Source organism: Vombatus ursinus, unplaced genomic scaffold (assembly GCF_900497805.2).
Source record: "Vombatus ursinus unplaced genomic scaffold, bare-nosed wombat genome assembly UNPS02014779.1, whole genome shotgun sequence".
NCBI lineage: Eukaryota > Metazoa > Chordata > Mammalia > Diprotodontia > Vombatidae > Vombatus > Vombatus ursinus.
The window spans coordinates 988,255-1,006,006 of NW_020954557.1; the positions used below are offsets into that span (position 1 = coordinate 988,255).

A 17,752-nucleotide genomic window follows, 5' to 3' on the forward strand; every position below is an offset into this window, starting at 1 on the left:
ATTAGTGAGAGACTAGGGATAACAGAGGGGGCAATCTGTTGAAGAAAACAAAATGGAACAGGATCATCTGTGTAGGTGGAGGGGGTCTGCCTCAGCAAGGAAAAAGGTCACTAATCTACATTCAGATTCTATGTGAATGTGTGTGAAGGAAGGAGGAAAAGCATTCCAAATCAGCATCAGCCCAGGCACACCTAAGAGAAAATGACCTGAGAACAGGATCAGTACCCCCTCCTCCTTCTACCTACCCACTTTCCCAAGCCATCACTCCAAGACTTAACACAGTTAAGCGGGACATCCACTTTACCTGTCTGAAATAATAGGCCAAGACCAATATGCACTTCCTGGCTACGTTATAAAAGAAGAGGATGCATGTGGTGGTGGGGCTTGGGAATAGGAGGGTGAGATGAAAGGGATGAATAGTTTCATTGCTTCCCCTTCCTTAGGCTTCTCCCCATATGACACACATCCACTGATTGCACTATTATCTGGTCACATCCATGCACCAGAATTATCCATTTCTAACACAACCTGAATTACACAGGAATTTTGCCAGATAATGTTCTGGGTCAGCAACTGTTGGGAGAAAGTGGGAGAGGAGATATAACAACTGTGGGAACTCTAGTATCACCAACTTTGCCTTGACAAACAATACTGCCACCTCTGCCACAAGTAAGGTTTTCAAAGAGCCCTCAAGTTCCAAACCACACATACAAACATAGGACTTTGGGTCTCCATTATTTCAATACATCTATATTTTTTAGGGAAGCCTGCCTATTCAGCTAAGGAGTTCAGCCAAGAGCAGAAACTAGGGGTAGAAAGTCCAAAACTCTTTGTAAATCAAAAGTCAAACCATCATCCAAACCCCCACCCCTTTTTTCCAGAAATATGGAAAACACATGCAACACTAAATGTAAATGGGGAAAGTGAAAATAGGCATGTAAATTAACATTTCCTAAAGGTCTGCCCAATAACACAAAACTATCAGAAACCTACTGATACACTGGACTACCATGTCACAAATCTTTCAATGTCAACATCCACTTTCCCTTTCTCCTTTCAAAGCTTTTTTCCTTCAAGATTCACATCCTTCCCATTCTGCCCCATCCATTCACCTGCCTCCCCAGCTCCATTTCACTTGGAAGGTCTCCCATCCTCTTTCCATCATCCTGTCCTTCTGTGTTTCATGTTTAAGGTCAACCCACTTATCCATTCAATGTGTCTCTAACTTACAGTCTCTTTCTCTGACTCTGATCTTCCATTTCAGTTTTAGGGGCTCTTTGGTGAAGGGTAACACTTGCTCTTTTAGGAAAGGCAGACTCACTTGTAACAAACTTAACATGTTAGGATAATTTTTTCTTGTCCTGTTCTCCATATTGAAAACACCTGAAGAGCCAAAAAGTTGAAAACCTAAGTTTTTATTTTTAATTTTTAAAAATAAAATCCTACCAGAAAATTCTGGATTACTCTTTTTATATCTGTAGCTAATGCCAAAGCACTGGAGAATCTGCTTTACTAATTAATGTCTGGGTCAGTTTTTTTTTAAGTCACGCCCCATTTATTACACAACAAACAACAATTTGCATCTACTACAAATAGAAAATACTAAACGTCTTACCTAGATGTGTAAACTTTGAAAGGTTCGCCTTCAGTAGCAGCGCTGAAAGGTATGAGAAGAATAGATCTCAAACCCTGCCCCTTCTCCAATATTCCACAGAGAGTACAGGTAATAACAATGTTCCCAGCCAGTGGCCTTTAAATGAACATTTTCCCCAATCTTATATCCCATTACCACATGCTTACCATTTGAAAGGGTTTTTTTTTTTAATGTAATACATTCATGGCCTTTCCTTTCTGAAACAGATAAAAGACCTTGTATGAATTACAAACAATTAGATGGTGGAAACTGTAATGATGATTATAATAATAATTAACAACCTATATAGCTCTCTCAAATTTATCCAGTCTTCTCAACATATGATTAAGAGCGACCTTCCAATCCTTCCCTTCCAGTATTGGGAAAAGAGGATTCTCCCCCCCCAACACACACACACACACACACACACACACACACACACACACACACACACCCCTATAATCTTTCTGCTTATTCTCTGGTGTCCATTCCTTTCTACCACTCCTAGAACTCTGATCACAAAAATATCTCCTCCCTAAAATCTTCAACCTCTCCCTTTCCATTAGTTCTTTCCCTTCCACATTCAAATTTGCTCAGGCCTCCCCTAAAAAACCAAAACTAAACCAAGACCAAACAAATAAACAAAAACTGAACCTATTATAAAACAAAAACTGAACCTGTTACCCTAATAATTAATCACTCTCTCCTTCCTTCTACTACCAAACCCAACATGGTCTACAGCCACTGCTTTCACTTTCTATCTACCTCCTACCTCCTTAAACACCTGTAATCCAGCTTACAACCTCACAACTCTAATGAGAACAAGCCCTTTGAAGTTTGTAAATGCCTCTCTTGCAAGATCTAATGATCTTTTCCAGTTCTCATCCTCAATCAATAAACAAGCGTTATTAAATATGTTATATGCACCAGAAGCTACAAAAGCAAAAAAATGAAACAATCCCAATTTTCAAGGAGTTTATGTTCTACCAGGGAGATGTGCATACACAGGGCATCCCAAAGTCTAAGGGCAGCTTTAATGATTTTAATAACTTAAAACTGCACTAAGATTTTTGAAACACCATATTAACAATAGGGGAGGTGCCAGATCTGAGATTTCAAGGAAATATGAGGATTCTTGGGTAAGGAAACTCCCTCTACCAATGCAAGTCAACACTCTCTTGGTAACAGAGTCCTGGAGAGTTGCCTGGGGCACTGAAAGGATGACTAGCCCAGAGGTCACACAGCCAGTGTGTGTGTCAGAAAGCAAACTTGAATCCAGCTCTCCATATAGCCACAATGTCACACTGTCTCTTCTACAGACAGAATAAATACAAGCTTGTTGTTGAGGAAGGGCAGAATGTAGTTGAGAAGATCAGGAAAGGTAGAAGACAGTTCCTTCTTGAAGAAGTGAGAGATTTTCTGAACAGTAAGAAAGGGGTAAATTCCAGGAAAGAGGGAGGGCCAGGGAAAAGGCATGGAGAAACAAGAAATAGGACATTGTATGTAAGAACAGTGAGAAGGCCAGTTTGATGGAACACAGAATGTGGAAAGGGGAGTAATATCTGAGCAAGGGAAATAGAGGTCAGGGCCTATCCAAATCTAATCTGTCTACAAATTTCTTTCTATAAAATGTCTTTTGGGGACTCATGATGAAAAATGCTGTCCTCATCCAGAAACAGAACTGATGAACTTTGAGTGAAAATTGAAGCATATTTTTTCACTTTACTTTTCTTGCTTTTATTTGGGGGGGAGGGGGTAGTGTGTAAAACATGGATAATATACAAATATGTTTTCATGACTTCACATGTGTAACTGATATACTGTTTGCTTTCTCAGTGGGGAGGGGATGGGCTAGAGGGAGGGAAAGGATTTAGAACTCAATATTTTTAAAAATAAATGTTAAAATATATTTGTTTTGGGGGTTTTTGGGGGGAGGGGTTTTTTTTTTTGGCTTTTTTTGTTGCTAGGCAATGGGGTTGAGTGATTTGCCTAGAGTCACACAGCTAGTAAGTGTCAAGTGTCTGAGGCCAGATTTAAATTCAGGTCCTCCTGACACCAGGGCCGATGCTCTATCCACTGTGCTACCTAGCTGCCCCAATGTTAAAATATATTAAAAAAAATATCCATTGGATCAGTCCAATCCCACTACCACCACATAAGTCTAAGTCATAAATACATCTAGCCTGAACCCTACAATGCCCTATGAGCTGATTTCCTTACCAAGAATCTACCCCACACTCCACCATAATCCCTTCAAACTAATCTGTTTTTCAAGTCAATTACTTGGGGGTTTCCTACTTCAACTCCACAGCAATCATCACATTTTTAATAGGCAAAGACCAAGATTAACACTTTATCAAATGGGTTATGAATTTTTTTCCCTAATTTTTCACATGAACACTTTTTTCACTTGCCTCATGACTCCATAGGATCAAAGATTTAGAACTAAAAACGACCTCAGACATCAATTGCAAATGAGTAGACTGAGGCCCTGGAAGGATAAATGGCTTGCCTACACAGGTCATAAGCATCAAAAGGCAAGATTTGAACACAGAGTCTCTGTCTCCAGAGTCAGTGGCCTTCCCAAAGTCTCATGTTTGCTTCTTCATATCATTTTCCGTATCATCATTAGAGAATATTAAGTACTTGAGTACTTAATATTAATTAGCACTAAATATTAAGTGTTTATAGATTCTAAGCACTTAGAATCTATTGTTGTTTATATCCAACTCTGTGGTCACATTTGGGATTTCCTTGGCAAAGAAACCAGAGAGGTTTGCCCTTTCCTAATCTAGCTTATTTTATAGATGAGGAAACTGAAGCAAACAGGGTTAAGTGACTTACCCAGGGTCACACATCTAATAAGTGTCTGAGGCTGGACTTGAACTCAGGTCTTCCTGATTCCAGGTCTGGCACTCTGTCCACTGCCCCAACTAGCTGCCCTCCTTAGAATCTATATGTACAACCAAAGACAAATGACTTAGCTTCCTAGAATCCCAGTTTCTTCATCTGTCAGGTGAAGAGGTTGGACTGGATGATCTCTAAGGGGCCTTTTGGATTCATACCATGACCCTAAAGGAAAATACATTTAAATGTTCCTAAACAAAAATTCAGGTGTGGTGTTCTTTATTTTTTTTTTAAGTAAATTATTTCACAATTAAAAACTAAGAATGAGTTAAAAATGAGAACCATGCTAACAAAGGTTTGAAGGCAACTCACTGGACTAAGATAAATCTAAAAACTTGAGAATGGCTCAATATATCACAAGTCAATGTGATATTTCACAAATAGTTGTTCAGTAGGCTAGGTTCTCTAGATTTTGAACTTTATCTCTATCTAGCAAAGCAATGTTTCTTAGAGATGTAGAAATGTGTATCAAAACTGCCCCTTGTCAAAAGTAAAATACTAATTAAGATGCAATGTTGATTTTTAAAAGAAGTTGACTCTGTAAATTTTGCTTCACCAAAGGAAAAAGGAACTGCAGTTGTTATCTGCAAAACCTTCTCTAAGGCCCAACTTAGCGCTACCTTCGAGGCTCTTAGAACATGAGTGGCATTATTAAATAAATATTAAATGGCTATTAAATATAAAATATTTTGTTGACTCATGGACGTCCACTTGGGTTTAAATCTCAAAATTCTTCTTTTTCTTCATTTGGTACCAGCTGCTTCTCCAGGTACAATGATTTAAGTATAAAGATCTTTTTTTCATATGTAGCAAAATTAATTAACCCTACTGAGGTTTCAAAAATTCTACAGGGATTACTAACCACGTAACCCATTACTAATTGTCATGTTCAATTCCTTTACGAAAATGCTTCCTCATCAAGGATCTCTACAGATAACTGATGAGGTTTCCTTTATCCCAAAGTGCATGATCTTATACCTACAAAAGCTATGATGATTTCATAAGTTTTAAATCTGAAACTATGCCCCTTCAACTAAGCTTCTCCTTCCCATTCAGAGATACAGGGTTGGGGGGAGGAGAGAAAAAGAGTTACTTTTTTTGTTCTGGGTACGAAGACATTTTCTGATCCTTCCAGGACATCCACGTCATGGCTCCAGTTGAACTGGGAATAGCTGATGTTAAATCAAAGGGCTCAGTTGTCAAGAGAAGAAAAAAGCACATGAGCAAATCTTATGCTAGCCACTAACAACATTTCTGGCATGTGACCATCCATACACTTGAATTTAGTTCAGATTGGACCTAAATTCAACAAGATCCCCATGGAAAAAAAGGGAACTATTCTGAAATTTTAAAGAGAGGAAGAGAATTCCAAAATAAGGAATTGTCACTTTCCTTACCCATAGAAAATACCATCCGTACTGAATTTTATAAAGGCATAATTTTGCAAACTGAATAGATCCTTAGCAGTATCCCTATCCAGGCAGGGATTAAGAAATGTTATCTATATGAAAGCACATGGTGTCTAAGATAGCCAATCTGGCAGCAGCGTGGCCAATTGGACTCACTGATTAAACTGAGGAGGTTAATGACAATAAAACTTTATCTAGAAGAGTTCCAACACTGAACTCAGGGATTTAAACATTGAAACCAGACATGTTTGATAGTCACTTAAATTTTAAAAGTCCTACATTTTTTTTCTCTGTTCATGTATATTGTATGTATACATAGAAGGGGAGAGGGTGGAATATTCATATATACACATACAGAAGGTCCCAGATACTTATAATAAACCAACAGCTGTGTCTCTACGGAGATGGCCTGAAGAAATGAGAAGAAAGGAAAACCTGTCCTATCTTAGCGGCCAAGGAGGGAATGGGGAGAACCTGGCTCTCCTACCCCAAGGTACTTCAAAGGCCGCTCCTCTCACATCTCCTAAATTCACCTCCCCACCCCCACTATGGGGTCCTAGCACTGTTCCTACTTATTCCTTCCCAGGTTCAACCCAAATATCCTCACTCCCTTTCCCGTACTACACTTCATTCTTCTTTGCTCCGTCCCCAACCCCTGCAATGTCATCATTATGGCACCCACAACAACTTTCTCCAATGAAAGGCTTTAATATTAGCAGGGAATTCCCAAATTTGCTTGGGAAGTTGATGTGTCAAGAGGGATAAGTTGTATTCACATGTTCTCAATAAGAATTTCTTAACAAATAATTAAAGGTACAGTGCAGTGCAGTGCAGTGGATAGAGCACTGAATTTAAAACTAATGAAGAACTGGGTTTTAAGTCTACTTCAGAAGCTTACAAGCTAGCAAATCACTTTACCCCTTATGGGCCTGTTTCCTCAACTGTAAAATGAGGGGGTTGAACTCTTGACCTTTAGGGTCCCTTCCAGCTCTAAATCTAAGAATGAAGTTAGGTTTTAATCTATAATACTCTATTCCAATAGACTAAACGAAGGGTGAGGAACATGGGGCCTCAAGGCCACATGTGGCCCTCCAGGTCCTCAAGTGCAGCCCTCTGACTGAATCTAAACTTCACAGAACAAATCCTTTTATTATTCCTTATGAAAACCATGCAGTCCAGCAAGGTTTAGTCATGAAATTAATCATCATCATTGTTATTCTTAAAGATAAAAGGTATTAACATATAATCATTGTTAATATTTTTAAGATTTATAGTTTACAAAACCCTTTATGCATTATTTTACTTGCTCCTCAAAGTGACTCTGTTTGAATAATTATATATTTCCTCATTTTACAAATGGGGAAACTAGACAAAATGGGCTAGCCTGTAAATTTAATCATCATTTACAACATTGTTACTATGGAAAAATGTGTTATAAGTGCCAAACCAATTTACAGATTAACTTTTTAACAGTTCTTTTTATAAACTGAAGTCAGCCTGTATAGGAATTAACAAGTGAATTCTTAGAATCACATCAAGAGAACAAAGAGAGCTATTAATAAATCTAGTATGTGTGGTGACTTCATTTAATGTCAGCTAAACATACTTCACTTCCAGAAATTTACAGCCAGGGGAAAAAAGTACAAATAAAGCAATTGTCAATGTGTCATATTAAATTCAATTGCAGAGATTCTCTCTCTTATTATTAAAATGCTCATATGTTGGTTCTGTTTAAAGATTTTGAAAATGTTTAAAAATATAAATTCACTTTACAGAGGAGATCGCCTGAAAACTATGAAAGCCTGATCCCTTGCTATAAAAGCTTTCTTTCTCCAAGTCAACTGATTGAACTTTTTAAAACAGAGAAGGAAGGATTACAAACAAAAGCATTACTCTAGATGACAGTTACTTTTTTTTCCTTTTGGAACACAGCAAAGAAGGGGTGGGGTGGGATGGGAGGATATCTAGAGCTTAAACATACTCATTCACCACACACCTTCTCAATCTTCCCATCAACAGGTAGGATTTCAAGAGTGTACAAAGATAACCAGTTCCCTGTAACTACTTCAGGAAAAACCTTCCCTATGAAACCATATAGTCCAGCAAAGTACTCCTTTAAAAGAAGCTGGAACTACCTTACTAGTTCTCTCTGAAATAGAGATTATTGTTGTGTGTTCTTAAAAAAAAATCACTGAAAACACATTCTTACCATTCTGATTGGACTCTGTTGATTCTGACACTTTCCTCAGTGGTATTATAACTGCGTCTCCTGGCACTCTGGGACTCTCCACGTACTTGGGCTTCCTGATTGGACCTGCAGTAGGAAAGATCCAAGGGTGTCTAATTTTTTCCAGATGCAAAGAAAGCTTCAGAATGTACAGTATGTGTCCTCACCAAGCTCCAAATAAGTCTAAAGGAAATGCTACTCTCCCCCCCCCACCCCCAACCAGACACATGCACCCACCCACACCCATGCCAAACCACTTCAGTTGGAATCGGGGAATGTCCAGTCAGGGCTGCCAGAGAAGAAACCACATTAGTTCAGTTTGGGAATGTAAACTCTGGTGGTAAACATAAGCCGCTAATTTTCTGTGTGACATTCCTAAAGCTGCCTTCAGTGCATGTAAAGTGGGTGATTCTGACATGTTCAAACCTGGACAACTTGTAGTTAGGGTTCCTCTTTATTCTGAGCTTTTTTTCCCTGAATGAAGATAATTTGGCTGCCGGCTATCTATGAAGTAAGAGATGGAGATTGCAAGCAGACAGCTTGTAACATTAACACACTGCAAATACTTCAGCACAGCAGCCGCGTTTTATTGCTGGGCATTTTATCCCGATGGTGACTCAAATCCTAATTGTGAGAGGCAGAAGAAAAGTGATCTTCTTGGAAGTTAACTGCATTTGCCCTGAAAAAGAAACAGCCACTTTCCCTGCTTCTGATTTCGTATAACAAAAAAAAGGTACGCTTCATTGCCCTTATTCCACCCCATTTTCTTTTTATTTTTAATTAAAAAAAAAAAAAAACTTGATTAAAGACCCAATATTCTAACTGTGCCTTCCAAGTTACAGGAATTATCCAAGGCTTTAAGAAAAAAAAAAAAAACCATGACAATAAGAAATCCAGAAAAAGTATTCAACTAGAGATGTACAACAAAAAGTTTAAATGAAGAGAAACAACAACACAGTGTAATATAGAAAGCAATGGACTCTGACTTAAGGAACATGGTAGCTACTAACTAGCTATACGGCCTTAAATAAGTTATTTCAAATTCTCCAAGCTTCAGATGACTCATTTTTTCAATGAATGGGTGATCTTTGAGGTCTCATCTAACAAAAATATTCTATTAGACTGAGAATTTTGAAACTCCCTAAAAAGTGGTTAACAGTGAGTGATACTGCCATCTAAAGGCTTACTACAAAAAAAACCCTCTTTCTATATTTATATTACAAAATAAATGTATTAATCCATGCATTTAGCTATACTGCTATAAATGGGCCAACAGTAAAGAAAATAGTGCCCTTAGAATTTTATTAACATTTTTTAAAGTTGCCACATCCAAGAAAGTCAAATTAAGCCTGTTTTTAAGAAGGAGTAAAAATTGAAGAATCCCAGATTCAATTTGACTTTCTATTCTGTTTTTTGTTGTTATTGTTGTTCTGTTTTTGTAAATAAGGGGATGGGGTATTATTTCATTGGGGCAAGGAAGAAAGATACTAGAACTAATCTTAAGGAAGGATACCTACACCAGCTAGGAACAAACAAGTATACCTTTTGGCTTCTATCACCATACCCTGTGGGGAAATTCATCTTTGCCAACCTCATTTACTCAAAGGAAAGCAAAAAAAATTCTGCCTCAGGAGATCCATGGCCCTTAGATGTCTCTTAGTATCCTCATTTAGATAACCACAGAACAAGGACAATTTTCTACCTAATCCAAATCTAAGAGTTATAGAGTCACAGAAAACCAAACAAAAGGTACTATCTATATTTAAATAACAATAGCTATGGAGAGCTGCAGAAGACTGCTACTGTTCCTGAATTCATTCCAATCCACTTCTTTCTGCTGCACTCTAGTGAGAGAAGGGGGTTGGAGACAGGGGTTTTTAAAAAGCACCCATGCTAGCCTGGCAATGTAGAAAACTTAGAAAAAACAGTTTTTACTCTTTTTTTTTTTAAGGAGCTTTTATCATATAAAACTTTCCAGATGCCAACTCTTTCATTACCCAAAAATGTAGCACATCTGGATCCAAAATGGTGCCAAAGGCTGGACAGGACAAAGAAAGCTTCCCACCCAACTTTCTGCTACTCATTGGCACCTGAATTACCCCAAGGGTAGGAATGTGCAAAGGCAGACTAATATTAGTAAGCAAACACAATTATCTTCCACTCAAATTGGTCCTTTTATTTAAGCCAAATCTCACACACAGCTGTGCCTAAAATACTGTAAAATGGAATCAATTTATAAAAATCTCAGAGATTTTGTTCTATTTTCCTCTCTCTACCTTTCTTTACATATTTGAACAGATTCTAAAGTTAGCTGACTGCAACAGTATTTTAACAAATTTTACACCATAAAGAAAGCTTATACTACCAAACATTTTTTTAAAAAATTATCTTAAGATAATAACAGTTTTCACAAGAATTACAAACCGGTAGCCACTATGTGAAAGAACACTCTAAAACATTAATAAGAGAAATGCAAATTTAAAACAACCTTTAGATTCTAACCCACACCATGCAAATTGGCAAAGTGACAAAGGATAGGAATAGTCAATGTTGGAGGAGTTGAAGGAAGATAGGGACACTGATACATTGTTGATGGAGCTGTGAACAGCACAACCATTTTGAAAAGCAAGTTGGAATCATGCAAATAAAGTGACAAATATGACCATGCCTCTTGACCCAAAAGTTCCACTACTAAACTTACACCCCTAAGAAAGGCTACTGATAAAAAGAAAGTACCCATATGCACCAAAATATTTATAGCAGCACTTTTTATGGTAACAAAGAATTCAAAGCAAGGTGGATGACAATTGACTGGAGAATGGCTAAACAAACTGTGGTACATGAATGTGATAGTACACTTTTACTGTGTTGTAAGGAATGGCAAATGAATACTGAGAATTACTGGAAGATCTACATGAACTATTGCAGAGTGAAGTAAGCAAAATCAAGAAAACAATATACATGTACACTACAATAATATAAATGGAAAGAAACATAAAACAATCAAAAGCAAATGTTGCAACATTACAAAGAAAAAGCATTACCCCCAAAGAAAGGATAAGAAAAGACAGCCACACTCTAACTCCTTTTAAAAGGTAGGAGAGATCAATGGCTATGAAATATTGACTATATTACAAGCATTTTCAAGGTACTGATTGGTTTGCTTAATTTTCTGTCTTTCCCTCCTTTTTCTTTTTTCCTTTAAAAATATTATTTGTTATATGAGATGGCTTTCTGGGAATGGGAAAAGGTAGGACAAACTCTAGTGGTGTTAAAAAAAAAAAAGATCAACAAAAATTTATTTTGAAAAATCACTTTGGGTCCCTATCTTATTCAGTGGGACCCCTGGAGTAAACTTACAGGAGTACATGGAGAAGAATCACCTAAAACTGGCAAGCATGGATGGATAGCCTGGGATCGGCACCAATGGAAGGCTAGACTTAACCATATCAATGAATCAGATTCATTCATTGGCATATTTAACTGGGTATGGGATATTGTTTTCTTCTTATTATATGTTCAGTTAACTACCCTTGCCTGATTTGACCTGCAAAAGGTTCCCCACCCCTGACCTAACAAGTACTAAATACATTTGTACTACTAGCCTCAAAGAGTTGTGAATAAACTGCTTTGTAAACTGCAAAGCACAATAAATAAATGTCATCTTTTTTTTTCCTCTAGTACATAGCCCAGTACATTGCTCTTTGTAGATGTTTAATAAATGTTCACTGAATTGGACGACTGAAACGTTTCATATTCATAGGCTCTACTGCTAGAAAGAGCCTTTGTAGTCACCTAAGCTCCTCATTTTACAGAGCCAGGATTAGAGCAGAGGATTGCTGGCTTCATTCAGAGCTCTTGACATTGACATTATATCATGCTCCCTGTATGTTCTTAAAAAGAGGTGTCAAACACACACCACCTTACAACACTCCCAAGTACTCCCAAACCAGAATGAAATGTAATTGGGAAATATTTTTATATAAATATTTTAAAATAAATAAAAATACAATGAAACCTAGATAATATTAATATATGATTTCCTAAGTCAGTATGTGGTCTGCAGGATTCTTATGGACTGTTTAATGTCCCCCCCCCCATTTCTTCCTGATTTTGACACCACCGATTTTAAAGATGATAAATGAAATAATTGGACCACTAAAATTTAACTTTGGGCAAATCACTTGATTTCTCGGTGCCTCAATTTCCAAATCAATAAAAATGAGGGAGCTGAACTAGCAAGCTAATAACCTTAAAGGAACTTTCAAATTCAAAATCTATGAGCCTATGTTATCTGAAAAGAGCTTTAAAAAACAGTTGCCAAGTCACTGCCAGAACATACATATCAGGCTTTGGCTAATAAAACATATCTTCGCTTTTAGAACAGCGAAGGTGGTAGGTACAGAAATATTTTATTACCACCCTAGGCTCTCTGTTGAAAGGTTCCCTCATAGAGAGAACACTCCCTGGAATAGCTAAGAGTTTCCTGTTAAACCACCTTTCATTCAAGTTGAACTAAGCAAGACTCTTGTCACACTCTTAACCTGCATGCTATTCTTTCTCAACACTGCTCTGAGAATGTATGAGAGCTTAGCCTCTGTATGTGTGTGTGTGTGTGTGTGTGTGTGTGTGTATCTGTCTGTCTGTCTTTCTCTCTCTGTCTCTTTCTCTCTCTCTCTCACATCACTGTCTCAATGCCCCCACTCATAAAACCATCCCTGGTACCTAATAAGTACGGTCAAGCCAAACAATTCAACAAACTAATCACATAAACTCCTTGAGGCCAGTGACTGTCATACCTGCTTGAGCAGAGCTTAGCATAGTATCTGGCATATAGTAGGACTAAATCAATGCTTTTTCATTCATTCACTCATTCATTCATTCATTCATTCATATATGAAACTGTATACTTCATTCCACACCAAGGCTGTCTACCTCTCTATGAAGCACCAGATCCCAGCCATTCTTTCTGCTTTCCATAGGGGAGAAATGAGAATTCCTATGGGGACAATCAGCTATAGTCCTCAGAAATTTGGGCAGCTAGGTGGCAAAATGAATAAAGCACCAAACCTGGAGTCAGGAAGATCCAAGTTCAAATTTGACCTCAGATACTTACTAGCTGTGTGACCCTGGGCAAGTCATTTAACCCTGTTTGCTTGCCTCAGTTTCCTCATTTGCAAAATGAGCTAGGGAGAGAAATGGCAAACCACGCCAGTATCTTTGCCAAGAAAACCCCAAATGGGGTCACAAAGAGTCGGAAATGACGCCAACAACAAAACTCAGAAATCTATGCCGAATTACTTCAAATGTGCACATTTTCCCCCTACCCCATCTCTGAACACCACGCACCCTACAAGTGAAATGAAGCACATTTCTGCATACATAGCAACCATATGTAAAATCTGGTAAGTAAATAGTAAGAATATGATATTAAATAGAAATAAATAGAAGAATCAAAGAATCCTAAGGCTGAAAGGAATCTTAGAGGTCATCTAGTCCAACTCCTACCCCAAATTAATAAGAATGTAATATAAGTCCCCACAAAGCATACTAAGATATGGCCAACAGTCATATTGCATTCATTCATTCATTCATTTGCTTTTAAGAGGCTTGCAAGGTCTCCCTGCCTTGGCCAGACTAGAAATGCAGGGGCTACTCACACCTCAATCCTACCACAGATCATCAGCATGTGAACAGTTCAGCTCCATTTCCATTTGGACTGGTCTGCCCCTCTTCAAGCAGCCTGCTGGGAGGTGGGGCTGGCTCACAATAGTGATGGCAGACTTGTTACCCTAATAACATATTACTGAATATTCTGAAACATTCTGAAATATATATTATTAGAACTCCAGAGCTCAGGAGGATCCTCTAGCCTAGGCCTCCCAGGTAGCTAGGATTAAAGGTGGATACATGCATGCCTACCTAGTTCCGGAGACATATTTCAGAATGGATAGAGTAATGAAGAATCTTGAATGTCACCTGGAAATACCAGACCAATGCTTCTCTCCTTCCCCAACCAGCACTCCCCCCATTCCCAGGGAAGTAAGGTTAATAAATACCCAGAAAAGGGAAGAAGAGTAACTCTATGGAAACCAAGCTCAGTATTTAGTGCCTTATCTGTATCTTTAATTTACCAGGTATCCCATCTGCAAAAATAAGTATCTTGCTTATACTTTAATCTTCTCATGCAAAGTAGCTATATTTCAAACACTGGTAAAACAGGGTTGAAAATATAATGAGTAAAAGTCATATATTTTATTTGGTTTCAAGGATATCTGACTATGCTTTCCCAGGCAGCCAGTTTCTTTCTTGTTTGTTTTTTAAAAGTTATTTTTTAAAATCTTGAAAGTCAAATGAGTATTTCAACATGTAAAGTACAACAGGAAAAAAAAGGACTGTGCCTCAAACTATGAGTCTCTAATGGATAGGCAATTTCTACATCTCAAGGTAAAACAGCTGATCTTCTGGACCATAAATCTGCACTCTTTCAATTTGGATGGGGTCTCTACTATGTTTAAATTTAAAGAAAAATAAAGCAAAAAACAGATAGACAGACAGAGAAGATAGGTAGATAGGTAGACAGACAGACACACAGACAGCTAGACAGACAGAGACAGGCAGACATAGGTAAAAAGAGAGAGACGACAGAAATAGATATAACAGAGAAATTGATAGATTTGACAAATGAGAAGAGAGATAAAAGTAATGGCCAAAAACTTCATTAGGTGCAGAGAAGGTTGAAAAAACAGAGACACCAACACCAAAAAGAGGTCAAATTAAAATCACCCCAAAGACCCAGCCATAAACTTCACCCAGGGAAGGGGTACACTTGCAGATGACTAACACTTGCCTACTTCTTTAATTGTATATGGTCCTTGAGGCTGTTTGCTGAGAAAATGTCAATCCTTTCATCATTACAGTTATATATAGTGATTTAAAAATCCATTTGCTGCCCCTAAGGCATCAAGTTCTCCTCCGGATTCAGCATCTCGCTTTCATGTGAATATCCAAATACATTTTCTCCTGAAGTCTGTTTTACTGACCTTTCTGACACTTTAATCAACAAAAGCGCCTATTCTGTGGCTATCAAACCACCCAATAAGGAATATTTTCAACAACAGAGAAATAGAAAAGACACAAACCAGGTTTCATCTCCAGGGTGTGAAAAAGAAGGGCAGGGGTTAGAATTCATTTCTGAATATTTCAGTAAAAGGAAGGAAAAAGCAATATTTGGTATTTGGAAACACCTGAGGCTACTCATTGCCTTTAAAATAGATCTTACACAGTTGCTGCATCTGAAGTGTGTGAAAAGCAACACTTAGACATTATCAGTCATTCATAGTTTTTCAGCATCCTGATCTTTCACAGACGAGGTTCCTGTCTATTTCATCCCATTAAGGTTTCCATTTCACATTGGGCTGCTTGCTTCTTTATATTAAGGACAAGGTGGAAAATAGAAGGGTGTGGGGGTGGAGGAAGCAGTAGTAAATGAGGGAATTTGATTTTGTCCTTTACCATGAAAATTACATTAAAGATACATTTTCAAATGGGGGAATAGCCAAGAAATTGCAACACAATGCTGGTTTGACTGCACTAAAAGAGAAGTCCAGAAAACTTCAAATATCTTTCACTTTTTTTCCCCATTCTGAGACCTTCCTTCAATGCTCTCCCCACCCCTGATGGGGTTGGAATCTGGGCCCCAGAAAGGAAAAACCCTGGATTTTCCCACATAGTCAAATTTCTGGCGTTTGCCTGAGGCTATAATCCCATCAACTGGTCTTTCATTGTGGCTACACCCAATCTCCCCTCCACAGTCTTGCCTCCCTATGGCCCCAGGCCACTTCCCACCCTTGGTCCCACCTAGGCTCCATTTCCCACCCTTGGTAATTCTATTACCTCATGGACTACTTGGCCACTCCTAGATCCCTCCCATAGTCTCTCTGTATATAAGGTCCATCTTGTCTCCATTAAGAGGCTCTGATTCTTAGAATCTAGCCAATAGCCCATAGATGCTCAGATTCCTTAAGAGTCTAGCTAATATGGAGAATCTTCAATAAACCTTGTTTTTGGCTGCAAGAAGGCTTGGGTCGAATTCTTTCGGGTAGGACCTCGCTGTCGTGATTTTGGGATTCTAGGACCCCTGAACCCCTAAACCACATCACCCCCACCCCTTCTTTTCTCCTCCACCCTATTCCCACCCCACCCAGAGAAAGCATAGGGGCTGGGACTTTGGTAAGGGAAACGGTTAGTCTGAATAAACAATAAGCAAAGAAGAGACTATATTCAGGAAGAAGATAAGGTACCAAGGGAGAAAAGAGTCCCACTTTGTGTTTAAAAGCATAGAAAAATAGGTCATTAGCTAATGGAAATAAGTTTTCTGGAAAAACTCTCAAGTCACTTATCACATTTAAAAGCTACAAGTCTATAGGGAAAATGAGAGATTAATCCTCAAATTTGTACTGTGCACCTTATAATGTATGTGAAACTGTGGGAATAAAAATATTAATTAGGTCAAGTGCCTGCCCTTAGGCAGCCTGTAATCTAGAAAAATCTGAAGGGAGAAGTTGACCCAGGAATTATACTGTACAGCCCATATAACGGGGTATAGGTCCTGGAAACACCCCCTCCCCCCGCAACTTTCCTTGAGTTTTCTCCTTTTCCCATATGGTCAAGTCTCTGGCGTTGGCCTCGGGCATCAACCCTTCTAGTTAATTAACTGCCCTTTCTTTGTCTGCATTTGGCCCCACCCTAGACCTCCACTCCTAAATCCTAGATCCAGTCTCCCTCGGCCACATGGTCCAGGTCCCTGGCTTTGCCATCCTTCTCTCTTACCTCACAGTCACCTCAGACTACTTGGCCACTCCTAGATCCCTCCCACAGATGCTCAGATCCTTAAAATCTGGGCAATAGGGCAGACTCACTAGGACTCTTGCTCACCCCAATCAGTGTTCTAAAATAGACCTTGTCTTTGGCTAAAAGAAGGTTTTGGTCGAATTCATTTGGGCAGGTCCTGCATCACTATTTCAGGGTCCCAGCACCTCTAAACCACAACACATATATCTCATTTTGCAATAACTATTAAAATGAAGGTCTCTCTAAGAGCACATATTTCCAAAACTAAATCTGTAAAGACTTGCTTTAATGATGTTGTTTATTCTTATACAACAAAATAATTGGAATGTTGTACATCAACATAATAGGATTTGATCTGTATTCCTATTCTCACTAAGGCAACTACTTTTTTCTTTGATATGGTGAATAATAAATTCCCTTAGTGCATGTATTTTTAAAAAAAGCATTCAGAATAAAAACCCCTTTCCTCTGAAAGAAAACACATCTCACAATGCATAAGCCCCATTTTTGATGTTCTATAGGTTCATTCAAACAACTCAGATTTATTTAAAACTCAACGTTTTCCAAACTCAAGGTTTCTCGACTTCTGGAAAGGACTTTAGGGATCATTTAGTTTAAACTCTTCATTTTACAGTCAAAGAAACTGAGGTCCAGAAAGGGGAGGAGTCCTAATTGGTTTCTCTTCCTCAAATCTCAAACCACTCCACAGAGTGTTAAGAAACT

General features: G+C 38.3%; 1 protein-coding gene across 2 annotated transcripts in view; it reads right to left on the reverse strand.

Annotated features, from left to right (window-relative positions):
• The window catches only part of LOC114045951 (protein TANC1-like), a 265,490-nt gene that overhangs the window by 103,302 nt on the left and 144,436 nt on the right, over positions 1–17,752 (reverse strand). For both annotated transcript variants that reach the window (XM_027866163.1, XM_027866164.1), the window contains one exon: positions 8,159–8,263. In XM_027866163.1, the coding sequence (XP_027721964.1) occupies positions 8,159–8,263 (105 nt within the window). The remainder of the gene's footprint in view (positions 1–8,158; positions 8,264–17,752) is intronic.